The sequence below is a fragment of the Mustela lutreola genome, chromosome 9 (genome assembly GCF_030435805.1).
Source record: "Mustela lutreola isolate mMusLut2 chromosome 9, mMusLut2.pri, whole genome shotgun sequence".
Classification (NCBI taxonomy): Eukaryota; Metazoa; Chordata; class Mammalia; order Carnivora; family Mustelidae; genus Mustela; species Mustela lutreola.
Window position 1 is genome coordinate 71,536,346 of NC_081298.1, and position 26,614 is coordinate 71,562,959.

Below are 26,614 nucleotides of genomic sequence, written 5' to 3' on the forward strand. Positions count from 1 at the left end.
CCTGTGGCATCCAGCTGCCACCTTGCCTCCTCAGGCCGGTAAGCTCCTTGAGAATGAGGTCCACATGTTTTTCCTGACTGCCTTTTGGGAGCCAGCACAGTGCTATGTGTATGGCAGATATACATGACATATTTGTTGCAAGAATGAATGCATAATGAGTGACTACTAGAGTCTAGAGAAAGAGGTTCAGAGACCTGGGTGTGCCACTTTGATCACCAGCCCCATCCGGACATAATGAGTTTGGACTGGAGGCTCATTATCAAATGAGGCCCCTAGGTGACAATGGCAATTTGTCCAACTGTTCTCCAAAATATCCCACATGTGACTGCAACTACATCAAATATAAATTACACACAGAGAAAGAAGAATGACCCGAAAGAAAAGCCAGCAGGGATAACATCTAGAAAGCAGACTCCTAAGTGGATGTTTTTTTTCTATATACTTTCTGTATTTTACCATTTTTCCACATGAAAGTCTTGAACGTCTCTAACTTTTTTGCCTAACTCATCCTGTGCTCAGAAGGGTGCTCTCCAATCTGCCATTTAGACTCTGATATGGACTATCCTACCAGGAGGATGGTAATGTCCTGCACAGATGAATAAAGTTGGTAACCCGGGGCCATTCGCCTCCTATTAACAGTCTCATTTGCATTGATGAGCACAAATATGGTACTGGCCTTGCAGTAACCACCCCAACGTAGCCCCGTGAGGTCCTGCACTTAGCAAAGCTGGGCTCCTCTGTTTACTCCAACAGCTGGGGAATCCTCCCTGCCTCCCCCACTGAAGGGTTCTTCCATGTCTCCAGAGAAAGAACACAGAGTGTGGATGAGAGGAGGAAGGATAAGCAGGGGTGCTGAGGACACAGTGCTTGGGTTCCTAAGGTAGAACTGTGCACCCATCTGGGACACCTCAGTAACCTAGCTTTACGGTGTGTGCCCCTGAAAGGGGTGGCAGCCCATCTGGGAGCTCTGGGTAAAGTACCTGCTACCACAAGATAATAAACAGCAGTAATAAGGCCTCTCTGGAAAACTGAATAATACTGTTATTAAAACTTTTATTACCTGTTTTATATGAATTTAATTGCCTCCAGCAGCTATATTTTGGGAGCAATGAGGATGACAGAAATAATAAGAATGAATTAAACCACAAGCAGATCCAGTATCTGGGGAAGACACAGAGCCCACTTTCACTAACAGGATTGACAGCCCAACTTTGCAATTCTGCTCTGGTCTACATGAGGCAGCCCCAAGACCCCAAGGTCCCAGGGAGCCACAGCCTGTCCTGATATTTGCCCCTCAAATACCAACCACACTTTGGGAGAGTTGAGGTCAAGCAGAATGAGAGTAATTCCTCCCTTCCTCTCTCTGCACTGAAATGAAAATCACTACCCCTGCCCTTAAGTAACCGGAATTCTTTCATTATGGATTTCATCTGGATCAGTTATTTCTGTGGCTTAGAGAATGTTAATAAATGGACAAGGCAATTCTTTTACACTATACTTTTAAGTAAAGCTGTTAACATATACTATATTGTATTTTATAAATTAAAGAAAAAAAAAGTAAGATCTTTATAGACCATTCCAGGCATTTGACAATAAACAATCCTAACTCTCACAGTCTGGGCTGAGGAAGTTATAAATTATTAATGTGTCAAGCACTGCCCTCTGAAGCTTCTTTTCCAGTGCTGACCATGAACCCAAGTATCCTGTATTTTAAGTTCCATTCAGGCAGCAAGCCCCTGAGACACATTTTCAATTCCAGGCCATGAAGGTGGATGGTGCTGATGTCAGGGTTTCATCTGCACAGAGCAAACCCCCTTCTCCCTTGATATTTCCATGGATTTTTGAAACACTCTACAATAGCTTCAATAACCTTGCCAGCAATTTGTGGAGTGGATCATCAGCTCCAGCCTGAACCTCTCCCAAAGCTCCCTGATTATCCTAATGTAGGGGCAGTAGCAGCAGCAGCAGCAGCAGCAGCAGCAGCAGCAAAAAATCACCACTGAGCCAAGAGGCCTTGGATCAGGAAGGCTCTTGGAGGGTGTTTTCTTGGCACTTCTGCCTAGAGCTGTCACCTTCCCAACTTAAAGCACTATATATGTATATATGTAAATATATGTATACTTACACACACACTGCATTTTCACTCACTTCCCAGGAAGGAAGCAGAAAAGATAAGAATTTCTTTAGCTTGCCTTTGCATTGCTTTCTGTGAGCTTATTTTCCCCTCATATGTGTACACTTTCAGGGTGTGGGGTCCCTAGAAGAACGGGGTCCTACTTCCTCTGTCCCGCAATGTGGTGTTTCAGTGGAGTCCTAGACTTACAGAAGCCACTTAAAACATCCTGAAAGTTGTCCCCCCCCCCCCCAAATAAAATTTGCCACGGAAAACTTCTCCTCAGGGACTTCATCACACGCACATGTGACTCCTTTGCATAGTTTTGTTTCTGGCACACTGATTTCCATTAATAAAAGAACCCAGCAACGAAATAGTCTTCAGCTCTACCACAAATACCCATTTCCAACAGATTGCTCGTTTCATCTCAAACACCAAAAATAAAAAGCGACAAATGTCAAAGACCTAGAAAGGTCATCTATTTTATCTCTGCTCATTTTAAAGGACAGTTGCTTTAGAAGATTCTTACATACTGCCCCAACCTTCACACCATCTCTTTTTTGGGAAAGGAAGTTAACGCCCACCCCAAGGGGGCTCCCCTTTTACAAAGGCTTGTGACTCCAATAAATGGGATGCTTTCCCCATGAGGCTGGGCCACGTGAGCCTAATTATTAAACAGGAAAAAAAAAATCCTCCTAGGGGCAGGGAAGGGGGCGGTAGGTGAGGACACTAAGTGACAGAGAAGCCAGAAGCTTCATTTCTCACCAAGAAGTGGTATAGGCCCGGGGGTACCTCCCTCTGTCAGAGTACCCATATCCCAGGGTTCTGGAACTCACTGAGCTTCTGAGGGAAGAAATGGAAGAGGCATCTGAGTGATTCCCTGGAGGGCCCATCTCCTCTCAGGGAGTAGCTGGAGATGTTTTTCCAACTTCCTGACTTCTCTGAACTGCTGCAGAATCCTATTTGTTTCCCCCCTTCTTCAGTTTCTAACTCGACCAAACGTGTTAGTGATACCATGAGGAATTCTGATTTTTGATCTCAGTTCCCCTGCAAGGTTCTCACCCCAAGCGCTGACATTCTCCGTGGACGTGGGATTTGCCCACGGCCCTGCCCCTACCCCACCGCGACTTCGGCTCTTACCCGCGGCCCTGTGCGTCGACCGGGTCTCGGCCATCCGGCTGTCCCGCCTGGAGTCCGGGGGCGGCACGACCTTCGCATGCTCCCAGGGACCGGTGTCCGGGGGCTGCAGGGGGCGACCGTGCAGCAGCGGCTTCCTAGGCAGGGGAGGCTTGGCGCTGAGCGGCTCCGAGGGCCGGGCCCTCGCCTTTCCCGGCTCGTGCGGGGACCGTGCCCCTCGAGGGGAGGGGGCCTTCACGGCCGGACATTTCTCGTCTTTGGGGAGCAAAGCCAACCCCCCTTTTTCTAGCCGGATTTCAGCGCTGTATCTCTTTACCCCTCTGACTTCGACAGAGGACGCCTCCCGGTGCCTGAAGGACAGAGAGGTGGAGCGCAGCTTGACAGGGAAGGGGCCTCTGTCGTCGCCCGAGGGCGGCTCGCGGGCGACCGGGCAAGGGTCTTCAGGGGCATCCCGGAGGGTTCGGCCCGGCCCGGTCGCCGTGTCCCCTGAATCCCGAGAGGCGCCGCTGCCGCCTGCCGTCGCGGGTTTCCCGCCGTGGGGCTCGGGGGCCGGCCGCAGGTCGTCGAGCGCCGCCTCGCTCCTCCACACCAGGCTGCTCTTCAGAAGCGGCAGGCGGCCGGCCGAGGGGCCCGCGGGGCCGCCGCGCTCCAGCACGCGGGCGCCGCCCGATCGCGGCCACGCGCGGCCCGACGACACCGAGAACTTCACGGCCCGCAGCTCGCTGCCTCCCCGCTCCACCTTCCGCTCCGGCGCCAGTCTCTCGGGACCCCCCTGTGGGGCCTCCGCCGGTTCCGCCCTGGGCTGCTCGGCGGGGGCGGCATCTCCGTCCTGGGGACGCGGAGCGGGCTCCTCCGCGGGCGACTCGCAGGCGGGCGGCGCGCTGGGCCCCGCGCTCACCGCCGGGGCCTTGTGCTTCAAGCAGCTCTTGGGGGCCGGTGGGCTTGGGGCGGGGGCCTCGGGAGATCCCTTCCCTGCTCCCTCGGTCTCGGGCTCGGTCTCGGTCTCGGGCTCCGGCACGGGCACGGGCACTTCCAGCGTCAGCTCCCCCTCCTTCTGGACACTTGGGTCTGGCCCCTCTGGACCAGCGGGAGTCTCCGAGGTGGTGACAGCGTCAGTCTCGGGAGGTGTCGTGTCCTCCTCAGGGATACAGGGAGATAACCAAATCTCCACGTCTGCGGAAACGCAGACCACCTCCTCAGCGGGTTCCCTGGCTGGGGGACACGTGCTTTCCAGGGACACTTCATCCCTCTGGTTTTCACTGTTGGGATTATGGTTTGGGGAACCTTCAGGCAGAGAAAGAGACTCGGGGCAGGGGGCCGGGCCTGACACAGGCTCGGTGACCTCGGGGGTGGCCGGGCGGCTTGAGGGATTATCCCCAAGAAAGCTCTCCTCCTCCTCCTCAGCGCTGGCACTGAGGGCTGGGCAGTGCTGCAGGCGCGCCCGCCTAGCGCGCGCCCCGCCAGGCTGCAGCATGGCGGCTGGCCCCCCGGGCTCTGGGCTTCTATCCAGTACCGCATCCTGCTGTGCTGAACTGGGGCTCTCTTCTGTGTTGACTCTGGGTAATGACTTCTCCTCGTATTCCTCTTCCTCTGGGGTACAGGTCAGATCACTAAGCGATTCAGACTGTGCTCGCTTGCAGGAATAAAGAGAACAAAAGACAGCATTATTATGTCGAATATTAGGAAGCCTATGACCTTTCTATTTTGTACAAGATTTAATATGGTTTAAAGGAAGCAGTATGTCTCTTAAGCTGGCACCTAAGCAGACATTCACACATGGTGTCTCTTCTTAATGCCTTACCCATCTCTTTGGAAACTTGCCGTACAAGTTCAGCTTTCAGCAGAACAGTGGTGGCTATGCCCTGAAAGGAAATACTGCTTAAGACTCTAGTGACTGGGGGCGCCTGGTGGCTCAGTGGGTTAAGCCTCTGCCTTTGGCTCAGATCATGATCTCAGGGTCCTGGGATAGAGCCCCCACATCGGGCTCTCTGTTCAACAGAGAGCCTGCTCCCCCCACATCTACTTTTGATCTCTACTTTTGTTCATTTATTTGAACATCAAATAAGTAAATTAAATTAAATTAAAAAACGATTCTAGTGACTGAACTACAAAACCAGCGGATACTGCTCTAAAAATTGAAGCAAAGGGGACCAAATAAGCTGGGGGTCTGCCGTGCTTTGCACTCTACATCTATTATTTTATTTTCTCTTGATTCATCCCAGTAAGGAAGGATTATTTCCTTTTTGTACTTGAAGAACTGGGAGCTCAGAGAGGGCCACACCTTGGTAAAGATTGAGCTTATTAGCTCAGCTGAAAAGCTGGTGCTCTCTCCATGACCCTGTGCTGCCAAGAGCTAGTTTCCCAGCTCAGTGCTCTCTCTCCAGGGATGGGCCCCATGGTGAAGGGCAAACCACATCTTGTAAGGTAACGTCCCAAACCATAGCTGATGGATAAAGTCCAAACTTTACAGCTTAATTAAAAGTCCTATATTCTCTGGTCTTAAATTATTTCTCCCAATCCCTGCTCAGGTCAAGCCGGGCCCGCACTACTGAATATGCCAGCCTCTGGGCCAAGTGACTGGCCAGCTCCTCTGTCCCCACACCTCCAGGGTGTTCTGCCAGCAGCCCCCCAAGAACAGTCTCAGATTCCACTCCTCTAGGAGGAAGTCTTGCCCCTTCCCTGAAGCTTATGGTGCCCCTCTTTTCCTGAAGCCCTATTGGCTTGACAAACACTGCCTTGTATTTTTCTTCTGAAAAGTGTCTGGAATTTAAATTTAGTCCAGCTTCCTTCTTGCCGTACCCAAAGTGAGTTGCTGCTTGCTTAGGAAGGAGAAGAGACCAAGGTAGTCACGAATTATTCAAAAATACTATGAGAAAATGACCAAAAGCTTGAGGGTGTTGAGGTCACTCTTAAAAAAAAAAAAAGTTCAGGACATTAGAAAACACTTCGATCTTCTTGGAAAAAAAAAAAAGTTCAGGACAGCAGACCTCCTTTCCTTTATGTTAAGAAATGTGCAGGAGTGTTTGTGTTAGGTTTTTGTTGTTTGCTGGTACCATTTTAACATTTGTTGTTTGCTGGTGCCATTTTAACATCTTCCAGCTGGCCTCTGCTTGCTAACAGAACACAGGATAACTAGGGTATTTGCGATAATACCTTAGCTAATTCTCTAATTCTTGCCAAGGGGCACACCCTATGCCCCAGGATTGAAAAAAAAAAGAAGATGTGCAAAGAAATCTAGAGAAGAATTTTCAAAAGCCGCAGGTTCAAAAGGTGTCACTGGCCTTCTGCTACTACAGGAAATCACTGATGTTGAAACCTGTTTAGGATGTGGGTCATGTTTTAAAACTATCACAACCCTCACAAAAGGAGCAGAAAGCTGAGAAGCAGGCTCAGCTGGGCATATCTCACCTTGAGCCACTGGAAGCTACAAGGAGGTGAGAGTGAAGGACTGGGCAGGACAAAGGCAGCATGGAGTGTGGACTTGGGACACTGAACAGAGGCTCTGCAGGGAGCAATGGGGCTTCTGACTCAGCCTGGGCTCAAGCACATGGAGTCCAGCAGGAAGACTGCACTTACCTGCTCCATCTCTACCGCCGCTGCCCCTCCCTTCCTCCTCTGGGCCCTCACGGCAGCTTCCTACCCTGCAATCCTCTGGAGGAATGGAGAGTGGAGGACCCACTGCTCAGCTGGCACCAAAATGGAGACGGTCATGGCTGCCTGCTCATCAGCCTCCTCTCACCAGAAAGAGTGAGTTTTGGGGCAGCAACTGTGTCATCTCTGGGCAGAGGACACTGCTGAGAAGTATTGACAGTCTCTAAGACCCTGAACTCGTAGTTGGTAGCTCTGTCAGCCACAACCTGGGGCTACTCATATCACTGTGCTGCTCCCACTAAAAGAGAATTAATATTCCCTGCTCCTGGCCCTGCTGGGGTGGGGGTGAGGACTAGCCAGGGACAAGATGCTGGCGTAAACGTTCAGTTCACAGGCATCTGCTTCCAGCATGTCAGAGCCCCACACAGGCCCTGCTCCTGAGAGCAGGATAAAATGCTGAGATAACAGCCAGCTTTTGTCTTTTGTGTGTTTCTCTTCCCCGACCTCTGCTCTAGTGGGGCAGAAGGATGCAGCAAAATGCACTCTTGGAAGTGTTTTTCCAACTGGTAATAAATATCATGGTCTTAATAGCCAAGGTTGGTTTGTTTTTTAACTGTGCCAAGATGGAGTTTTTAAGGCAAGAAAAGCCCACCCCGCCCCTTTTTTTTCTCTAGAGCTCCAAAGATTCAGAGCCTAGATGGTGTCAGGTAGAGGGTTCACCCCCTCCCCGCCATGACAGAGCTGGAAGGTACCTGGCCAGGCTGGACAGCTGTTCTGCCCAAAGGGAGGACAGAATGTGGACAGCGGCAGGAAGAGTCTGAGGGGGTGACTCAGAGAAAGATGCCTGAGTGGGGGCAGCAGTGAAAATGGGGAGGCATAAAGAAACCTCAGATGTTAATGGGGGATCAGAAAAGCAGGGGAAACGTGAACCTCACTGTTCAGTGAAATCGGAAGGAACCCTGACCTCTGCAGAAGTTTCCAGGGTTCCAGGGGGCCACGGCAGCTCAGCCTCACCCTGGGAGCAGAACAGGAATGCAGGAAAGCACCCTGATCCCCGAGAAGGGCCAGGTACCAGGAAGATCTTCATGGTTGGGAGGAGGGACCTTACAACCAAAGGGCAAAGGGTGCTATGAACACTGAAGGACAGAGGCCTCCACCTTAGGGCCCAAGAGTGACACTAGTGACAACTAGCTGGACACCTCTGCCCAGTCAAAAACTGAAGGGTTTTAATCCCTACCAAGAAGGGAAAGCAGAGGAGAAAGGAAGATATGTAAATGACGGTGTTTAAATCAAACATTTAATTTAAATTAAATGTTTCCCCAGAGTGCCTATATCAGAATTTCTGTTATTCTAAAAAAGAAAATAAAAAAATGTGGTTTGAGGGCTAAGCCAAGCTGAAAAATGGCGAGGTACAGTGCTGTCCAGTGGAGAGCGAGAAAGGATGCTGCATTTCCACCTGGAGGATGAGCTGGGCTTCCCTCTGCCACAAAGTCCTGGCCAGGCTGTGGCTGGCCCTTTGGTTCTGAGGTCCCTCCTCCCAACCATGAAGATTTTCCTGGTACTCTGGCCCCTCTTGGGGATCAAGGTGCTTTTGCCATGGCAAAAGACATCCCCATGGGAATAAAGCCCAGGCTTGAGGCCAGAGGGAGCTGGCTCTGTCCCTGCCCTGTGGCTCCAATCAGCATGAGGACAGGCAGGTTGGTTACTGGTCCCAGCCAAGTCCCACAGCACCAAACCTTTAACTGTAAATGTGTCAGGTGTGCGAGCATTTATACAAGTACCCTAGTGACCAGCTTGCACAAGGACACATTAGTCTGACGGTAACCACAGCTCACGTCTCCAGTGTTAGTCTCCTCTAAAGTCACCCCTGCTGGCAGGCGTTTAAAATGTGCACTGATGTCCTTTCCTAGTACTAAAAAAAATGTGTGACAATAAAACCTTTTTTACTAGATAATAAAATAATCCTCACTTGAAAAAAAAATTAAAAAAAAAATTAAAAAAAATAAAAAGCACCTTCCACATGCCCAAAGGAAAACCTACTATCCCTAGCTGAGCACCTAGCTTGTCTGGGGCTTTTCACCACCCTACAATCTTGTCTCCAGGGAAGGAAGGAGAGAATGTTGGTCTGTGGGCAAGTCTTTCTCAACTCTGTCATTCTCTGTGGCCAGGCTGGCCCCACACCCTGCTCTCAGCTCCTCCAGGGCTGAGACATTGTGGTAACCACTGGGCAGCAGAGAGGGCAACGATCTTATGTGGACCTTGAACGCACTATGAATCCAAAGCACTCCATGAATGAGTTCTTGGCTCTTAGAACTATGAGCCGATGACTACACAGGCAGCATGCCTGGGGGTGGGGGGGAACATCTGTCCTCACAGGGGCACAAACCCCACACTACTAAGTAGGTCCTTGCCCAAGGCAGGCGTTCGAGCTAGTGTGTCAGCTTATCTGTCATTGTTCATTCCCTCATTCAAATGTACACTAAATGCCAGCTGTGCAGCTAGCACTGCTCTAGGGGCCGGACACAGGGCTGGGGTGAGGGCTCAGGAAGACTGGTAACAGGAACACCTGGGTGGCTCAGTTGGTTAAGTGTCTACCCTGGGCTCAGATCATGATCCCGGGCTTCTGGGATCGAGTCTCACATTGGGCTCCTTGCTCCATGGGGAGCCTGCTTCTCTTTTTGCTTCTGTTCCCCCTGATTGTGCTCTCTCTCTGACATATAAATAAAATCTTTAAAAACAAAAAACAAAAAGACGGGCAGTAAATAAGTGAGCACACACATTTACAAACATTACTTCTGTGTGTGGCCAGGGCTATGAAGGAAGGGACTCTACTGGTTGGAAGGTGGGGCTGCTTTCCACAGGGTGGTCAGGTGAGCCTTTCTGGGGAGAGGACCTCCGAGCTGAGACCCAAAGACAGAAGGAGCCAACCAGGAGGAGAGTGTCTTAAGCCGTGGATACAGCAGGCATCAGGCCTGAGGCCAGAAACAGCTCTGCAGGCTATAGTGTGTTGAGAGAGAGAGGGAGAGTAAGAGGAAGTCAGAGGTAGGTAGGGCCTGGTTGTTCCAGGCCTGGAGTACGGACCTTATGCTGACCTTACACTGCCATGGGAAGGCAGGGGCCCCACAGGGCATGATGGCTTCATGGGAGGTGTTGCAGAACAGATGAACAGGTGGCATGTTTATGCAGGAAAGAGACCTATGTGATGTTCATTGAAAAAGAAGAGCAACTCCAGCTCCTGCAGATGGTCCCACTGATCATGGGGGTTTCTTACAAGGGGCATATGACCCTGAGAAGAGAGAGGCCAGGGTTGGAGGGGGTGGGGGTGGGGGCGACCAGGCCTGTGCAGCCTGCCTCTGCATATAGGAAGAAGCCCCATTACCGAAGACAGCCGCCTCATTTTGCTGGACCGCTGGTTGCGAGGCTTAACCAGGAGCTTGTGCTTAGCTGCAGAGTTGTCCAGGCAGGAGGAGAATTCTGGAGGGTAATCGAAATCAGCCACAGGTGCCGTGCTACTGTCCGAGGTGCGGGGGGAGATGCCAGCATCGCTTGCCTGCCTGGAGAAGAGCTGGTCCGGAGACTGAGGCCGGGATGAGGAAACTAAAGAGACCTTCATGGGACAAGGAGCAAGCAGGCCATACGTTAACTTTTCAGTATGAAATGGGTCCAGCCAACATATCAGCTCCCTTCTTATATTGTGCTCAGGCTTCCCACGCCATCTCTGGGCTTTACATGGAGGGACAGACCTACAGCCTCTCAACAGGGAGGACTCTAGGGGACTTCCTTAGAAAGGAGTTTTAAATGTTGGGCCAACCCCTACAAACTTCTCACTCATTTTCATGGCCATGCAGAGAGCCTGCATCCCGGGCAGTCTCGGTGAGACAACTCTGCCTTCACCCTTCCAGGCAGGTACAGGCACTTCGGTCAAGAGCCTCTTTTCTCTGATGAGACAGACCCACCTGATCTCTCTAAGATCAGGCGTGCTCCTGCCTCTAGAAGCTGATAGTGTGGCCCAGAGGTGGTTTTATAGGCTGGAACAGAGGATGGGCAGTGCCCATTAACCCAGCAGCCCATCGCTGCAGCTGCATTTGTTCTTTCCAGAAGGTTTCTGTATCTTCGTGTGTCCTCCTGCAGAAATCTGGTGTGACAGATATTTTGCTAGCTTACACCTCAGCAGTGAGGCATTGACAGTCAGTCAAGGGCAAAAGCGCTGCCAGGGAGAAAGGGGATTTTGGTTGTCCCCCAGAAGAATGACGGTAGCATGCTCTTGCCTGCCCACTGAACTTGGCCATCCCCTTCACTAAGTGAGGTCTCAGTGGGTTCTACTGCAAAGAGGTTTATCAGCATGAAAAGGCGGAGGAGGGCACCCAGTGGGCACCCATGAGCAAATGTAACGCACACAGAAGCAGGGTGCAGAGAGAGAATCCGAGAGGTGCTGGGCTTTAGCTATAACCCTGTCCCCTGCTTCTATTCTGTATGGTGCTCAGAATTAGTGTCAAGTTTGCATTTTTCTCCCTGTGTTGTTCATCTTCCACATTTTGTATGTATACACACAACAAAAGTTACCATTATAACTGCTTCTAGCCATACGGTTCAGTGGCAGTAACGACACTCCTGTTGCTGGGCAACCATCTGCAGAACTTTTTCTCTCATAAAACTGAAAGTCTGCACCCACTAATCAACAACTCCCCATTGCCCCCTGCCCCCCAGACCCTGGTAACCACCATTCTACTACCTTCTATCTCTATGACTCTGACTACTCTAGCTGCCTCACATTAAGGGGAATCATACAGGATTTGCCTTTTTTTGCCTTGCTTGTTTCACTTAACGTTCACCCATGTTGTAGCCTGGGTCAGACTCCCTATATTCCACTGTATGTAGATACCACATTTTGTTTATCTGTTCACCCATCAATAAATGATGCAATAAAGCAATGTGGTTGCTTCCATATTCTAGTTAGCGTGAATAAAGCTGCTGTGGACATGTGAGTACAAACACCTCTTCAACAACTAACTTTCAGTTCTTTCAGTTATATACCCAGAAGCGGAACTGCTGGATCATACAGGGGTTCTATTTTTAATTTTTTGAGAACCCCCATACTGTTTTTCCCACAGTGGCTGCATCATTTTGCATTTCCACCAACAGTGCACAGTGGCTCCAATCTCTCCACATCCTTGCCAACACTTGTAATTTTCTACTTCTTTGATAGGAGCCATCCTGATGGGTACAATGTGGTATCAAGCTTACATTTTAACCTAAGCCCATAATTTTAGGCATTTCACAACTATTTAGTAAGCCCCCGTGAAGATGGTCTCCTCAGGAAGGAGGCATCAAACAAGACATGGGCAGTGGGCAGACTCCCAGTGGCCTGGGTACATGTTGCTCAGTTTCTTTTCCACAACCCTGGAGCCCCACACAGAGCATGTTGCAATAGCTTCTGCTAAACTAGGGGACCCTAGAAGAATGTCACTGTTAGAGAGACAAGCTGATGCAGGCACTGCCCCTGCAAGGGGACTTCCTCGGAGAAATGTATTTTCCCTCTTAACAGAAAAGTCCCTTATATATTCTCTTGCAAGTATGAAGTTTATTTCTGCCAAATGGGGGAAGACTATTACTACAATGAGGGGAAAAGGGTAATAAGTGGACATAATCTATTTTAATTCTCTTGTTTCAGTTACATGGGTACTTACGGGAATAAAGCAAGAAAAATTATTTTTAAAAAAATAAACCACAGGACAAGACTCCCGGCTTCCTCTGTGCCTGTGGCTTTGGCTCCCACTGTTGTAGCTGATGACTCAGTAAGTCACCCCAGATTAGACAGGTGACACCTTTCCCAGATGTCCTCCCTGAGGGTCACCATTAAAATGGGTACATTCCAAAGGTCAAAAGAATCCTTCATTCTACCCTTGTCCAGAGGAACGATATGTATATACACATGGTAAAATTTGGGGTTTTGTTTTCTTGACTGTTTGGGACTTAAGAGAACAGGAGAACAGGCCAGATGAGCTGCTTCTGCAAATGAAGTGACTCCCAGGTGAGAATGATTATGCCTTCTGTGAGGATATGGGCTTTGGTCACCTTCCTATAAACGCAAAGAATGAACTTTCTCTGCCTCCTCTCCACTCAGCTCCCCGGCTCATGCAGCACCTGAGCAGCTGGTCCTGGGCTCAGGCCCATTCCAGCCCTGGGAGGGTGGGGGGTGCAATCTGGCAATGGGCTTAACTTCACAGAAACTCTGACCACAGTGACCTCTGTCCCTGCAAAATGCCTGTATAGGCTGTCATGGCTGGTCTTTCCTGCTAGGGCGCCCAACTCTCACTTCTCAGTCTTTGTGGTCATTCCGAGAGTTCTTGGGGCCTGAAAAGACCAACACCTTTCTGACTCAGAGGAGAATTACGCATCCTGTCTTTGATCAGTGCAGCAACTCTGTGAGGTAAGATAGGACAGGGCAGGAAAGCTGACCTGTGTTTTTATCTGTGGGCTGGAACCGTTCCCATTTGCACTGCTTGCTCCTAATCACCCGGTTTGTACTGAAATCTGTGCTTCTGGATGATTCTGGAAGTGAATGATTTAAAAAGTCTAGCAGGTGGCCAGCCCTTCATTGGAGGAATGGGACTCAAATGGGAAAATGGCCTGGGATTCATGGGTTTTCCAGGGGTAACCCTGGGTGACAGCTGCTTTACAGTGTTTGTCCTCAAATAGAGGGGCTCAGCCAACGAGGTGTGGGCTGAGGCTTGTGCACACGGGAACAGCCTGCAGACATTAAACAGGGCCAGGGGGCCTTTCTGGGAAGGCTGTCTCCCAACAGGCTTCACATCCCCAGCTGAAGGCAGGGGAGGCACTGACTTACCAGATCTCACATAATCCTCTCCAAAACCCTCTGAGAACATGGATGCATTTCTGCTAGAGCCTATGTTGTATCTCCCCATGTGATACCTGCCCTCATCTCCTGGGACAGCTTGTCAGCTGGCCACCTGCTACCCAGTGCTTTCTACTTAATGGCAGGACACTTAGCAGATGGCTAGTTGGATGTCATTTTACCTTAAAACTCGCCAAATAAAGTTTTATTCGTTGTCACCTCATGTTTGGTAATAAGATTTTAAAAATAATTCTAGGCATTTCCTGAAAAACTCATTCCATCAGAAAATACAACCTTGGCAGTACCATGAGATACTTGTTACTGGAAACATTTTACCACAATAATCTTCATTAAGTTTCTCTATCACACATGTGGGCCTGCTTCAGGAGTCACAACTGCTTCAGGAGTCACAACAGGAAAAAATGAAATAGCCCGCAATCCCATCCTTTGGGGATTTAGGGTACCATTATATCAAATATCACCTGTTATATGAAGACATTTTAAAAGGTGCACTATTTCCCCCTCTCAACCAGTGCCCAAGAAACTTTCAGGGCATTAAATATGATCACTGTGTCTTAAAAACCATGATAACAAAGGTTACACAATTTTTTTTTTAAGTCTTAAAGGCTCCAATTTTAGTTTCCCATTACCCAATTAATAAAATTATCCAGTTAATAAAATCTCAGAACCTTGTTTTTTCAGCAACATGACCAGGGATGCTGAGAAGGATGAGACTAGCCCTGCCTGGTGAGAGGAGCCCCCACGCAGCTAACTACGTATTCTGTGCACTGTGGTGCTTTGCAGGTTCAGCGTTGGGCTCATGCCTTAATGAATGGAACTAAAAACTTCCTGTTCTCCCGTTACGGTCCCAGCTAAAGGCAGAGAGAGGGCAAACCAGTCCATATGGCTTATAAGAGTTGTCTCTCCAGCACGTGGCCCTGAAACTTACAACATCCATCTGCCCCTGAGGCTGGAGACGCTGACGCTCCATATATCAGAGTACGAGATGGGTCTGCCATGTGACAATGCAGTTAGCCATCGCCTGCCGACCTTCCCCTCCAGGATTTTAAGGGTTGGCTTGAAACCCACCAAATAGGCCAAATTATCCTCCTTGTCTTCTCCTCCTTCTCTTCAACGTGGGAGAACAGATGTGGGTAGTTCACTGCCTTCAGACCCTGCTCACGGAACAAGCAGGGGGCAGGTTCACCTTAGAGCAGAATTCTGGAGAGAACAATTCTCTAGCCAGCTCTGAGCGAACTCCCAACCCTGGGGCTTACTTACGTGTAGCTATACCACAGCCCTTCATCCGACTTTCATTAGTGATGCTCAGGGGACCCACAACCGCACCCAAGTTAGATAAATATTCTTTCCCCTGCCTTTGCCAGGGGGCTTCTGGTTGTCCAAGCTGAAGTGACTGCTGATGTATTACAGAGTAGCTCAGAATCTACAAGACAGTGGTTCATGATGAATCCCTGAGATTCCCAGTGAAGAGCTCTTCACTAGGGCACAAGCCAGAGCTCCAAGAATGCACTGGGCAGGGAAGTGGCTATAAAGCATGGACTCTGGCCTTTGTTTTTCAAGTGTGAGCAAAAAACATATAACTCAGCAGGGCTGGTCTAAAGGGAAAATGATCATTTATGTACAAGCACAGCCTATGGGCTTAAGATGGCGGCACCACGAGCAGGGTGACTTCCTTGGGGCGCAATTCTTCATCCTGTTTCCTAATGGGAAAGGGTGTTATCTACAATCAGCTCCCTTGCCCTGCTGAGGTCATAGATACCCCTCCTGCTTGTCAAAGCCCTGTTTTCCAGCAGCACACTACCGCATTCTAGCCCTAGACCAACAGGTTCTCATGGTCCTAAACTAAGATCAGAGAGTCCAGATTAAGTCACATATGTTCGCCACTCCCTCTCCCTCCAGCCAGATGTCATGACAACAGAAAACAGACATAAAGGTGTTTTCCTACTTTCAGATGGGATGCCTGGTCTGGTCATCTGCTCAGACAGGAAAAACCAGGTAGAGGATTGATTGTATCAGATCTGTAACCATTACAAAAAATGTTACCAAAACTGTATCTCCTGACAAGATGGACATTTCTGCTCAAGTAACAGAAACAACCCAAGACTGTGAGCTCCACTTACCTGGTCTGGAATACCGCCTGGCCACACAGACCATGGGACTCTTACATAAGGAGCACACGGGGGCCACCAGAGCACACCCCCACCCTCAGTGCCCTCTGAAGTGGGTGCACGCCAAGCCACGAGGTGGCACAGGCTTCACTTGCCTTTATGGTTGTGCCAGGACCGATGTCAGGTAGCAGGGACATCTCTGGGGGGCTCCTGGGTAGACCGTCATCCTCAGAACTCATTCCGGCGTCATCTCCCCGCTTGGCAGGAAGGCCCCCCGGAGGAGGTGGCGGCCCCATTTTCACATTACACTGTATTTTTAGCTAGATTGTAATAAAGAACATTTGCTCTTATTTTCATCAGCAACTTCTTATCAACAAATCTTTCTGCTCCCATTCATTCATTCAGGGTCTATTTTCAATGTCCCTGCCTGGTGTAGTGGACTGAACTGAAAAGCGTTGTCTGCCACCATACTTCCTGCTCTTGAAAATGAGTGGTGACAATTCAGGATGAGTCAGGATCTGTCTGTAAGTAATTCGGAGTGTCCTGCATGCAATTATACTTCAGAATATGTCAAATAACAGGCAGAAAATAACTTGAAAATGTCTTGACTCGTCTTTGACATACATACCAAGTGTCACTGCCAAGGAGAAGTTTACCTGCAGGGCTTTAATCCGGTCGCACACATTTTCTTGGGAAAATACCCGCACAGGTCGAGGGGGATCTTGTCCCGACTCAGGAATGAAAATACTGTCATGCGACAGGGCCCGGCTACCCAGTGCGCTCCTCGACTCCCTAGGACACAAGAGGCACCATGAGAGTCTGCACTCCTCCCGGTCTCATGCTAGGTGTGCAGGATGGACAGGAGGGCCGGGGCCGAGGGGCACAGCCACAGTAAGCTCTCAGTTGTATTTATTTTTAAATGGCTTTTCACTCGGTTTATCCCCACCCTGTCAAATACCACAGCCAATGATGAGGAGCACTGCAGAGGCAGGGATTTTCCTGACGGCTCTGAAGGTTGTGTGAATTCTTTTTATTAATGGGAAAACCAGGGTTTGATGTGGTGTGAGGTCCAAGACAGCAGGCCTGCAAGAGGAAGGGCTGGCTGGGTGGGGTGCGGGGTGTGTGCAGAAGACTGTGCTGGATGCCTGAGGAAGGTGAAATCATTCCTGTGGGCAAACAGGCCGGTCCTCAGTAGGCTAGATGTCGTGTCTGCACAGCAGCTGAGGATTTGCCTGACAGAGGCATCCTGGCAAGGCGGTCCAAAACACACATCCACGGACTGGGTTTGAAATGGGAACTGCTGATCTGCAAAGCTGTGCCCTCTTTTCATTACCTGCTATGAATGATCTGTCTAATCCAGCTTGTGTGCCTAGCCCTGGAGCACAGATGGTGGGGCCTTTCCATCATCCCCATCCCGGCCTCTGCCCCAGCTCCGAGCTCGAGACTCCATTTAGGAACCGAGTGCACAGGACATTCACACAGTGTCTGTCCTAAGAGGATGTGGGAGTTAGCTGTCTGAACAATAGGTGGAAGGAGATGATTGAGACCCAATGATGAAGGAAGGAAAACCTGCCCCCACCGGCACTGGGCATCTGTGCTCTATGCTCCCCCACCCGCAGGCTGCCCCAGGCATCCTGTTCTCTGTGTGGCATTAAGAACTCTTGGGGGTGGTCCCACTCCACTGTAGATCACATTTTGTTGGTTAATGGTGCTTGCCAACTTCTTTCTAGCTCATGGTAGTGAGTCTGCATCAGGGAAACCTAGAGGCTCCCAGAAGGATGTGTCCTCACTCTTCTGGGAGGGTATGAAGCCCAGTGAAAGAACCCGGCAGGCCCTCCCTGCCAGCGGCATCTCCTGTTACAAAGATCACATGCACACCTGCCTTTCCTTCCTACTGTGGGTAGCCCATAGTCATGCCCTTTGAGAACCATAACCACTACTCCAATGTCTCTACTCTTGGTATAAGCAGAAGTTGAGAGAGCATGAAAAGGCCTCTGCAAAGATACACTGGCAAAAACATAGAAGGTCATACACTCAGGGCCATTCATTACTATTACAGAAGGAAGAGACCACCAACATCCCAAATGGCCCTCAGCAGGTATCTACATAAACCAAGGCACATCATCTAATGAAGACTCCTTCCCACCCTGCAGGTGACCATGTGGTAGGGCAGCACCAGACTGCACAGAGTGGAAAATGAAGCAGAGTGCATGACAAGGTTTATGGTATGTCAGCTCTATGTGGGAAAGGGGTGTCTGAATATAGGTGAACATAGGTGAAGAGGTATGTTGTTTGCTTACATTTTAAAACATAAAAATAGAAGGATACGTAATAGTTTCCGTTGAGGGGAGGGACAAGACATGATCGGGGAACAGGGTGCCAAGGTACTTATACATGTATAATTTTGCCTTTAGAATTATGTAAATGTTTTATATAGTTAAACGACAAAATCAGACAAAAAGAGAAATAAGATAATCTCTGAAACTAGAAAACAAACAGAAATAAACAAGCCTAATTTTATATCATATTGTTAGCATAACTGCACAGAGGACAGAATGGTTTCAAGTGATTTTAACTCAACATCCAAGTGATTGCTTTTTTTTTTTTTTTTTTTGAGAGAGAGGGTCAAGGAGAAGTGAGGGGAAGAGGGGAGAGGGAGAGAGAGAGCATGGAGCCCAACAAGAGGTTTGATCTCACAACCCTGAAATCATGACCTGAGCTGAAACCAAGAGTTGGACATTTAACTGAATGAGCCGCCCAGGTGCCCCCCAGATGACTTTTGACTCTCCATTCATAACAGGATAAATTCCAAGAACAAAAGAACCCACAAAGTTATAAAATTACACTTGGTAATCTTTTTGGTAGCAATACTGATTTTTAAAAATGGTACAGAACAATCTTAATAGACGTAACCTCTATGTGGGAAAGCGGGATTATAATGAGATTATAATGAGATTATAATGAGATTATTGTAGGTATATTATATGAGGAAGAAAGTGAATAATTTTGTTAATATCACTAGGAACTAAGTGTATAAGAGAACAGAGAATTCAAATAATTAAAGTAAAAAAATTTGTCTTAAGTTTGAACTGGAAATATCAGTGAGTTATTTTTCTCTTAAAAAACAGAATTTATTTTCTAGTATCTAATCTACTGAAGAAGTCTAGAAGCAATGAGAGCCAGCTAGCAATCATCACCTCTGGCAGCTAGACTGTGGTCTCTAAAAATCATTTCATACTAAAAGGAATGGGGACCATATGAAGAGGTGGCTGATCGTAGGTTTAGGCCTGGAAATGTACCAAATAAAGCAGGGATTTCTCATCGTATAAGGAAGCAAGGAAGGTTTCAAAAATAAATGAGGTCATGTCGAAAGAACCCAGAGCTAATCTGAAGTGACTCCCAGTAGTGTAAGATGAGGCATTGTGAGCATAAAAATGAATACTGTCATGTGCTAAAGCAAATAAAATATATAAAAATCCATGCATTCACAATGATATATATTAAAAAAAAAAAACCAAACAGAAAAAAAACCCCCAAAACTCATTGGTCTGTGCTGGAAGTGAGGGTACCAGCTAGAGCACCAGAGCGTTACTCTGAAGGTAGATTGGTGAAAGGAGAACCAGGCATTATTCTGCCTTTCACGGACAACTTGCATGTTACAGAAACCAAGGGGTTGATGGAAAAAAGTTCTCCACCAGGTAAGAATTCCAGCTAACATATGCAGAATGAGTGATACAATTAGGAAAGCCACCATTTTGCAATAAAATAATGGATCCAGGCAATGATCATCAGTAGGTGTTGAAACCATTAGGTGAAGGTTTGTGGAGCTATCACATGGAGAGAGACCCCTGACCCCACTGTTCTGTCTCAGTGTTGTGAGAAGTGGGACAACCAGATGGCATGTGCCTCATGAGGTGATGTGACAGTAAGTACCCAGTACCTTCTTGAACCTAAATCGAATTAAATATCCAGATCCATCTAACACTTTACAAGAGATTCAGAGACTATAAAAACGAGTTAAATCACACCAAGAGAAAGCAAATCCAGAATGTGGGATATTTGGCAGAGAAAATTACCTTGCTTCTCCATCAGATCAATGGCATGAAACAAAGTGGGGTGGGTCGAGAGGGAGAAGGAAAATCATTACAGAATAAGAGACTTAAAAAGCATAACAACACAGACACAATAAATGGTTGTCAGCCTTTTAAACCCACAGGGTCCCATGTGGTTTGCCAGCATTAACGCACCTTGACAAATGGAACTCTTTGGATCTGGTGTTGGATGAGAAGTTGCTACAGAAATCTAGAAAGCACACAGACTCTCAAAGGAGCTAAAAAGTGCCTCTAAGATTTTGTCCGTTATATAGTCAGTTAATTTATAACAAAGAAGCCAAGAATATACAATAAGGAAAGGACAGTCACTTCTGTAAATGGTACTGGAAAAACTGAATAGCCACAAGTGAAAGAATGACACTGAACCCTATCTTACACCATAGAAAAAATGAATTAAAGACTTAGATATTAAGACCCAAAACCATAATACTCTTGGAAGAAAACAGGTAGTAAGTGACCTTGACATGGGTCATGGCAATAATTTCTTTTTTTTTTTTTTTTTTTTTAAGATTTTATTTACTTGAGAGAGAGACAGTGAGAGAGAGCATGAGCAAGGAGAAGGTCAGAGGGAGAAGCAGACTCCCCGTGGAGCTGGGAGCCCGATGCGGGACTCTATCCCGGGACTCTGGGATCAGGGTCATGGCAATAATTTCTTAAAAGCAAAGGCAACAAAAGAAAAATAAAGAATGAGACTATATCAAATTTAAAATCTTCTACACAGCAAAGGAAACCATCAACAAAATGAAAAGACAACCTAGAGAATGGGAGAAAATATTTGGAAATCATATTATCTGATAAGGGGTTAATATAAAAAATATATAAAGGACTCATATAAATCAATAGCAAGAAAAAAAAATCTGATCCAAAATAGGTAGAGGAATTAAATAGACATTTTCCCAAAGACACACAAATGGCTAACAGACACATGAAAAGATGCTCAATATCACCCATTGTTAGGGAAATGCAAATCTCACACTTGTTAGAATGGCTATCATCAAAATGATAAGAGATAAATGTTGGTGAGGATGTGGAGAAAAACAAACTTTTTTGCAGTGTTGGTGGGAACATAAGTTGGTGTAGTCACTGCGGAGAAGTGCATGGAGGCTCCTCAAAAAATTTAAAATAGAACTACCATAGGATCCAGCAATTCTACTTCTGGGTATTTATCCAAAGGAAATGAAAATAGGATCTTGAAGAGATATCTGCCCTCCTATACTCACTGCATTATTCACAACAGCCAAAATATGGAAACAATCCAAGTGTCTATCAATATGAAGATTGTTAATATCACTAGAAACCAAGTGTATAAGAGAACAGTGAATTCAAATAATCAAAGTAAAAAAATTTGTCTAAAGTTTGAACTGGAAATATCAGTGAGTTATTTCCATCCAGATGGATGGATACAGAAAATGTAGTCTGAATGTGTGTGTATACATATACACATGGTATGTTACTAAGTTACGAGAAAGGGGGACATCCCTGGGTTTGTGACAACATGGATGAGCCCCAGGGGTGTTACACTAAGTGCAACAAAGAAAACAGAGAAAGATAAAAAACTGTATGATTTCACTTAAATGCAGAATCTAAGAAAGTTGAACTCACAGAACACATAGTAGATGGTGGTTACTAGGGGTTGCAGGGTGGAGGACATGGCACAAACTTCCAGTTTTTTTTTTTTTTTAAGATTTTTTTTATTTATTTGAGAGAGAGACAGTGAGAGAGAGCATGAGCGAGGAGAAGGTCAGAGAGTGAAGCAGACTCCCCATGGAGCTGGGAGCCCGACTCAATCCCGGGACTCCGGGATCATGACCTGAGCCGAAGGCAATCGTCCAACCAACTGAGCCACCCAGGCGTCCCAAACTTCCAGTTCTAAGATGAGGAAGTAAGGACATTGACAGCACAGTTTTGTATGGCACAGTCATTATCGTTAATACTCTTGTATTATACACTTGGAAATTGTTAAGAGTCTAGATCTTAAATACTCTCGCCTTAAAAAATAAATAGTAATTAGGGGACGTGATGCAGGTGTTAGCTCTACGTTGGTAATCTGTTTTTAATATATATGTGTATTAAATCAACATGTTATATGCCTTAAAATTCCAAAAAGTTATGTATTAATTTTCTTCCAGTAAAGTTGGGGGAGGAAAAGATCTTGTCTTATCCTCTGTGTTGCTCCCTAAAAGCAATGCACTTCCTGGGCCTCATCAGACCCCACCCCCCACCCCTAGCCTAGCATCACTCTGGCAAACTCCTCCCCACCTCCATCAAGGAGCCAGATGCATGGCTTGGTCCCAGGACCTTGAGATCATGACCTGAGCCAAAGGCAGATGCTGAACTGACTGAGTCACCATGGCGCTCTGTCAGCAAATTTTTACCAGTAATTGAGGACCTGGCCCCTGCCAGGTGCTGGGAACATAAAGATAAAAAGGAATTTGTCCCCATTGTCTGTGGGCTCCAGAGACAATGAGGAGACACATAAGTAGAGAGGTCATTTCTCACAAATGTACAGACACACACACCCTGCTCCCCGCTCTGCTGTGGTCCTGTTCTCTGGTTGGAAGGGCCACTGTGTTCGGGTCAAGAGACAGGGCATGGGCAGTGAGTGAGTGTTATAATTTCCCTGGGGCTGGTCCAGTGAAGACATTTACTAATCAGCAGGATTATCATGATAATGTCTTGCTCCCCCATAATTTGGAGCACACTGTCTTAAAAAATGCATGCACCGCCCGTCCTCCACGCTCTTGATAAAGTGTAATGTGGGTCCTTTCGGCTCCCTGCCAGCACCAGGAAAGACAAAAAACCCACCAAAAACCCCGAAAGAAAAAAAAACTTGAATCTTTCCACTTCAGTCATTTGGTGCCACCAAGTGGTCAACGCAATTTCTACTCCTCTAAAGCCGGCAAGGAGCTGGGGGGAGAAGAAGGGGACCGGGATCCTGCAATACCGGGATCCTGAAACTTGTGACCCTGTCCTAGCCGGGTCTGTTCCCCTATCCCAAGGGTCATTATACCTTCTGTGGAAACAAACTATGTTTGTTGCATGGCAACAAATCTGTTTTCTCCCCCCTTTTATTCATAGAAGTGACTTCTGGAATCACTGAAGCAGGCATACTGCAACTATATTTTGGTGAGGTACTAATTCTAGAAATAAGGATTACTTCACTAGATTTCCCCCAAGTTTTCATACCTATTGATTCTATTGTATCCAACAAGAATTTTGGATAATTTTTCCAAGACTTTCCCCCACCCCTCTCTCCTTCTAATGGAAAATTTTCTTATTAGATAGTTCAAAGTTCAGGCTTAGAGAGATGTATTTTCCTGGTATATTCTATGCCTTCAAAAGAGTGTTAAGTCATATAAAATCATGGCTTGTGTCCTAATCTTACAGCTTTCACTTGCAGGGCAATGGGCAAGTTCTCCAAAACTTCTCTAGAGCTTGGTTTGCTTACTTATACGATGGTAGTTCTGGCCTCCTCTCCCACAGTGATTGGAGACTTTTAATAAACACAGCACTTGGCACATAGGTACGTATAATGTTTTCCCTCAACCTTCTCCATCCCTATATATGAAAAGACAGAAAATACAACTTCCCTGGAAGAACCTCCAGTGGAATTCCCTAGAAGAGAAAGAGACTCAGAAATCCAGCCAGTTACTAGGACACCAAGACAGAGTATCTGGGTCCTCCCATACTCCCACCGGCTTATTGGGGCACAGGAGCCTGAAGGATGGATGGGGTAACTTACTCGAGCTCATCCTCTGAGTCATATCCTACTGGCCCCGACTCGATGGCAATCACCTCACTTTTCGCCTGACTTTGTTTCCAGGTGCTATTTCCGGTGGAAGACGTCGATTCCTTTCTCTTCTTTTTCCCGAAGAACTTCTTAAATGTCTTAAACTTGGATTTTTTCTTTCCTATGCAGAAAGAATGCATGTGGTTACTTGCTGAGCACGTGTGAGGTGTGCACCATGCATCCATTACTTACTCCTGGGAAGTCCTTTTTCCACACAGAAGTACGTGAAGTACACAGACAACTGCTTTTACACATCTGAAAAAATCGATCCCACAACTCTGTGATCATGACCTAAGCCGAGATCAGGAGTAGGATGCTTAAACAACTGAGCCACCTGGACCCCCTCACATGCTTCTTTTTTTAATTGCTGAGTAACAGTCTACTGTACAAACAAGAGCAAGTTTTTATATCTAAAATATACAGAGCTGAAAGCCAAAAGACCTGGTGAGGTAAAGGCCATGTGTTAGCTCAAATTAGTTTTCTGAATAATCCTCAACTGCTTCATTTCTCATGAATGTGTGCACCAAGGACAATCAGAGGAGACCCAGTCTCATGGTGCTCACTGGAATGCCAGATGCCAGGAGGAGCTAACAACTTGTGGTGGAAAAGAAAACGTCAAACGGTGGTGGCAGCACTGATCCCCCCCGCTGTACTATGCTTCCTGGATTGTTAGAATTTTTGACACTTTGAAACATTTTGTGATCTCTTCTCTGATGCTTCCTTTATTCTCACCCACAAATTCTATCATGTTTAGGATCCTGTGATGTCACATGACCAGCTCAGGGAACTTCATTCCTTTCCTTCTGAATATTTATGATAAACAACAGAAAGATGTGACATCAGAGATCATCAGGATATGTCAAACATATCTTGAACATTTCCTAAAACAATTTATTGGTTTTATAAGTAAACAATTTTGTAAGCTTCCTTTAAAAAAAAAAAAAAAAAGATGTTATTTGAGAGAAATAGAGCAGGGGAGGGGCATGATGAGCAGGGGGGAAGGGTAGAGGGAGAGGGAGAAGCTGACTCCTTGCTGAGCAGGGAACCCGATGCAGGGCTCAATCCTGGGCCTCTGGGATCATGACCTGAGCTGAAGGCAACTGCTTGATGGACTGAGCCACCCAGCTGCCCCTAGCTGACTTCCTTTTAAAAAAAAACCAGTATTGAGGGGGGTAGGGAGAGGGTGGTGGGGTTATGGACATTGGGGAAGGTATGTGCTGTGATGAGTGCTGTGAAGTGTGTAAACCTGATGATTCACAGACTTGTACCCCTGTGGCTAATAATACATGATATGTTGATAAAAAACAAAACAAACCCAGTATGTTTATATTTATATGAATGTTCCCTTGGAAAGTTCACATGATCTTGCCTTAATGTGGAGAATTACTTAGGATTACTCTAGCTGGGGGTCCTTATATTATCTTAGGTGGAGCAGATCCCTGCACAAAGGGATATCAGTCCTATAGCTCAGTTTTCTTAGGTTCTAGTGGAAGTTTCTTTACCTTAACAATCACAAAATGTTTATGTTGTTAACTGGTGGTTCTCAATGAGAGTTTATTTATTTACTTTAAAGATTTTTATTTATTTGTTTGACAGAGAGAGAGATCACAAGTAGGCAGAGAGGCAGGCAGAGAGGGGAAGCAGGCTTCCTGCTGAGCAGTGAGCTCGATGCAGGGCTCGATCCCAGGACCCTGAGATCACAACCTGAGCTGGGAGCAGAAGCTTTAACCCACAGAGCCACCCAGGTACCCTCAATGAGAGTTTATTATTTGGAAAGCCTTTAGAATTTTCTGCATTTGCCAGAACACCATCTGGCCTTTGCCTAGCTGACACACTGGTCTGCATCTCTGAAGGTCTGAACATACGTGCAGCCTCGCCGCCCTCTGCAGTCAGAGACGCTGTTTCTGGGCCCACGAGCGTGGCTATGAAGACCCGGTCGGTAACTGCTGACCACTCCTGTCTGAACTGGAAGTGCCTGGTCAGCCAGCCACGTGGGCTCCTGTTAGATCTGTTCACCTGTTAGGTTGTTAAATTAAATTTCTTTAATGGTCACGGGAACTATTTGGATCTTTTACTTCTCGAAATTGTTTTATGAGGTTATGTTTTTCTAGGAATTTGCCTATTTTTTAAAATTTTCAAATTTACTGACATACAGTTATCAATAATATCCTCATATTATTTTAGTATCCACACCGCCTGTAATAAAGCCCCCTTCCTGAGCTCTAATATTCATTCTTTGTGCCTCCTCATTTTCCCTTGATCAGTGGTACCAGAGATCAATTTTATTTGCCTTTAAAAAATGTTGGCTTTGTTAATTCTCTCTGTTGAATGTTTATCTTTTTGTTCTATTCATTTCTGTTCTTATCGTTATTCTTTTTCTTCTATTTTCTTCAGATTTACTGTGCTATCTTTTTAAACAACTTAGCTAATTAATTTTTAGGCTTCTTTTTATAGTATATATATTTAAGGCAATACATTTCTCCCTAAATTCCTTTTAGCTGCATCCACATTTTTTAACAGCATGGACGATGTTTATTTCTTTCTTTATTATTTTTTTTATTATCATGATCAATTAGCCAGAATAGAGTACATCATTAGTTTTTGATGTAGTATTCAATGATTCATTAGTTCCAAGTTTTGATATATTTTCATTATTACTAAAATATTGTTGAAATATCTTCTAATTTCCATTATAAAACCTTCTTAGACCTAAAGGTTATTTAGATAAGTGGATCTTAATTTCCAAGCATTTGGAGATTTTCTTAGTATCTTTCTGTTACTGATTTCCAGCTTAAGTGCTCTGTGATCAGTGAGTATCTGGGTGATTTGAAACCATTCAAATGTGTTAAGATTTGCTTTACAGCTTACCATAAATTTGTAAATGTC

The 26,614-nt window shown here is 46.6% G+C and overlaps 1 protein-coding gene across 4 annotated transcripts in view; it reads right to left on the bottom strand.

The window, feature by feature from the left end:
- Positions 1-26,614, bottom strand: part of CRACDL (CRACD like) — a 133,680-nt gene that overhangs the window by 20,979 nt on the left and 86,087 nt on the right. For all 4 annotated transcript variants that reach the window (XM_059134711.1, XM_059134712.1, XM_059134709.1 and 1 more), the window contains exons 3-7: positions 23,681-23,849; positions 16,483-16,618; positions 15,982-16,146; positions 10,221-10,448; positions 3,254-4,883 (exon numbers count right to left, since the gene is read on the bottom strand). In XM_059134711.1, the coding sequence (XP_058990694.1) occupies positions 3,254-4,883; positions 10,221-10,448; positions 15,982-16,146; positions 16,483-16,618; positions 23,681-23,849 (2,328 nt within the window). The remainder of the gene's footprint in view (positions 1-3,253; positions 4,884-10,220; positions 10,449-15,981; positions 16,147-16,482; positions 16,619-23,680; positions 23,850-26,614) is intronic.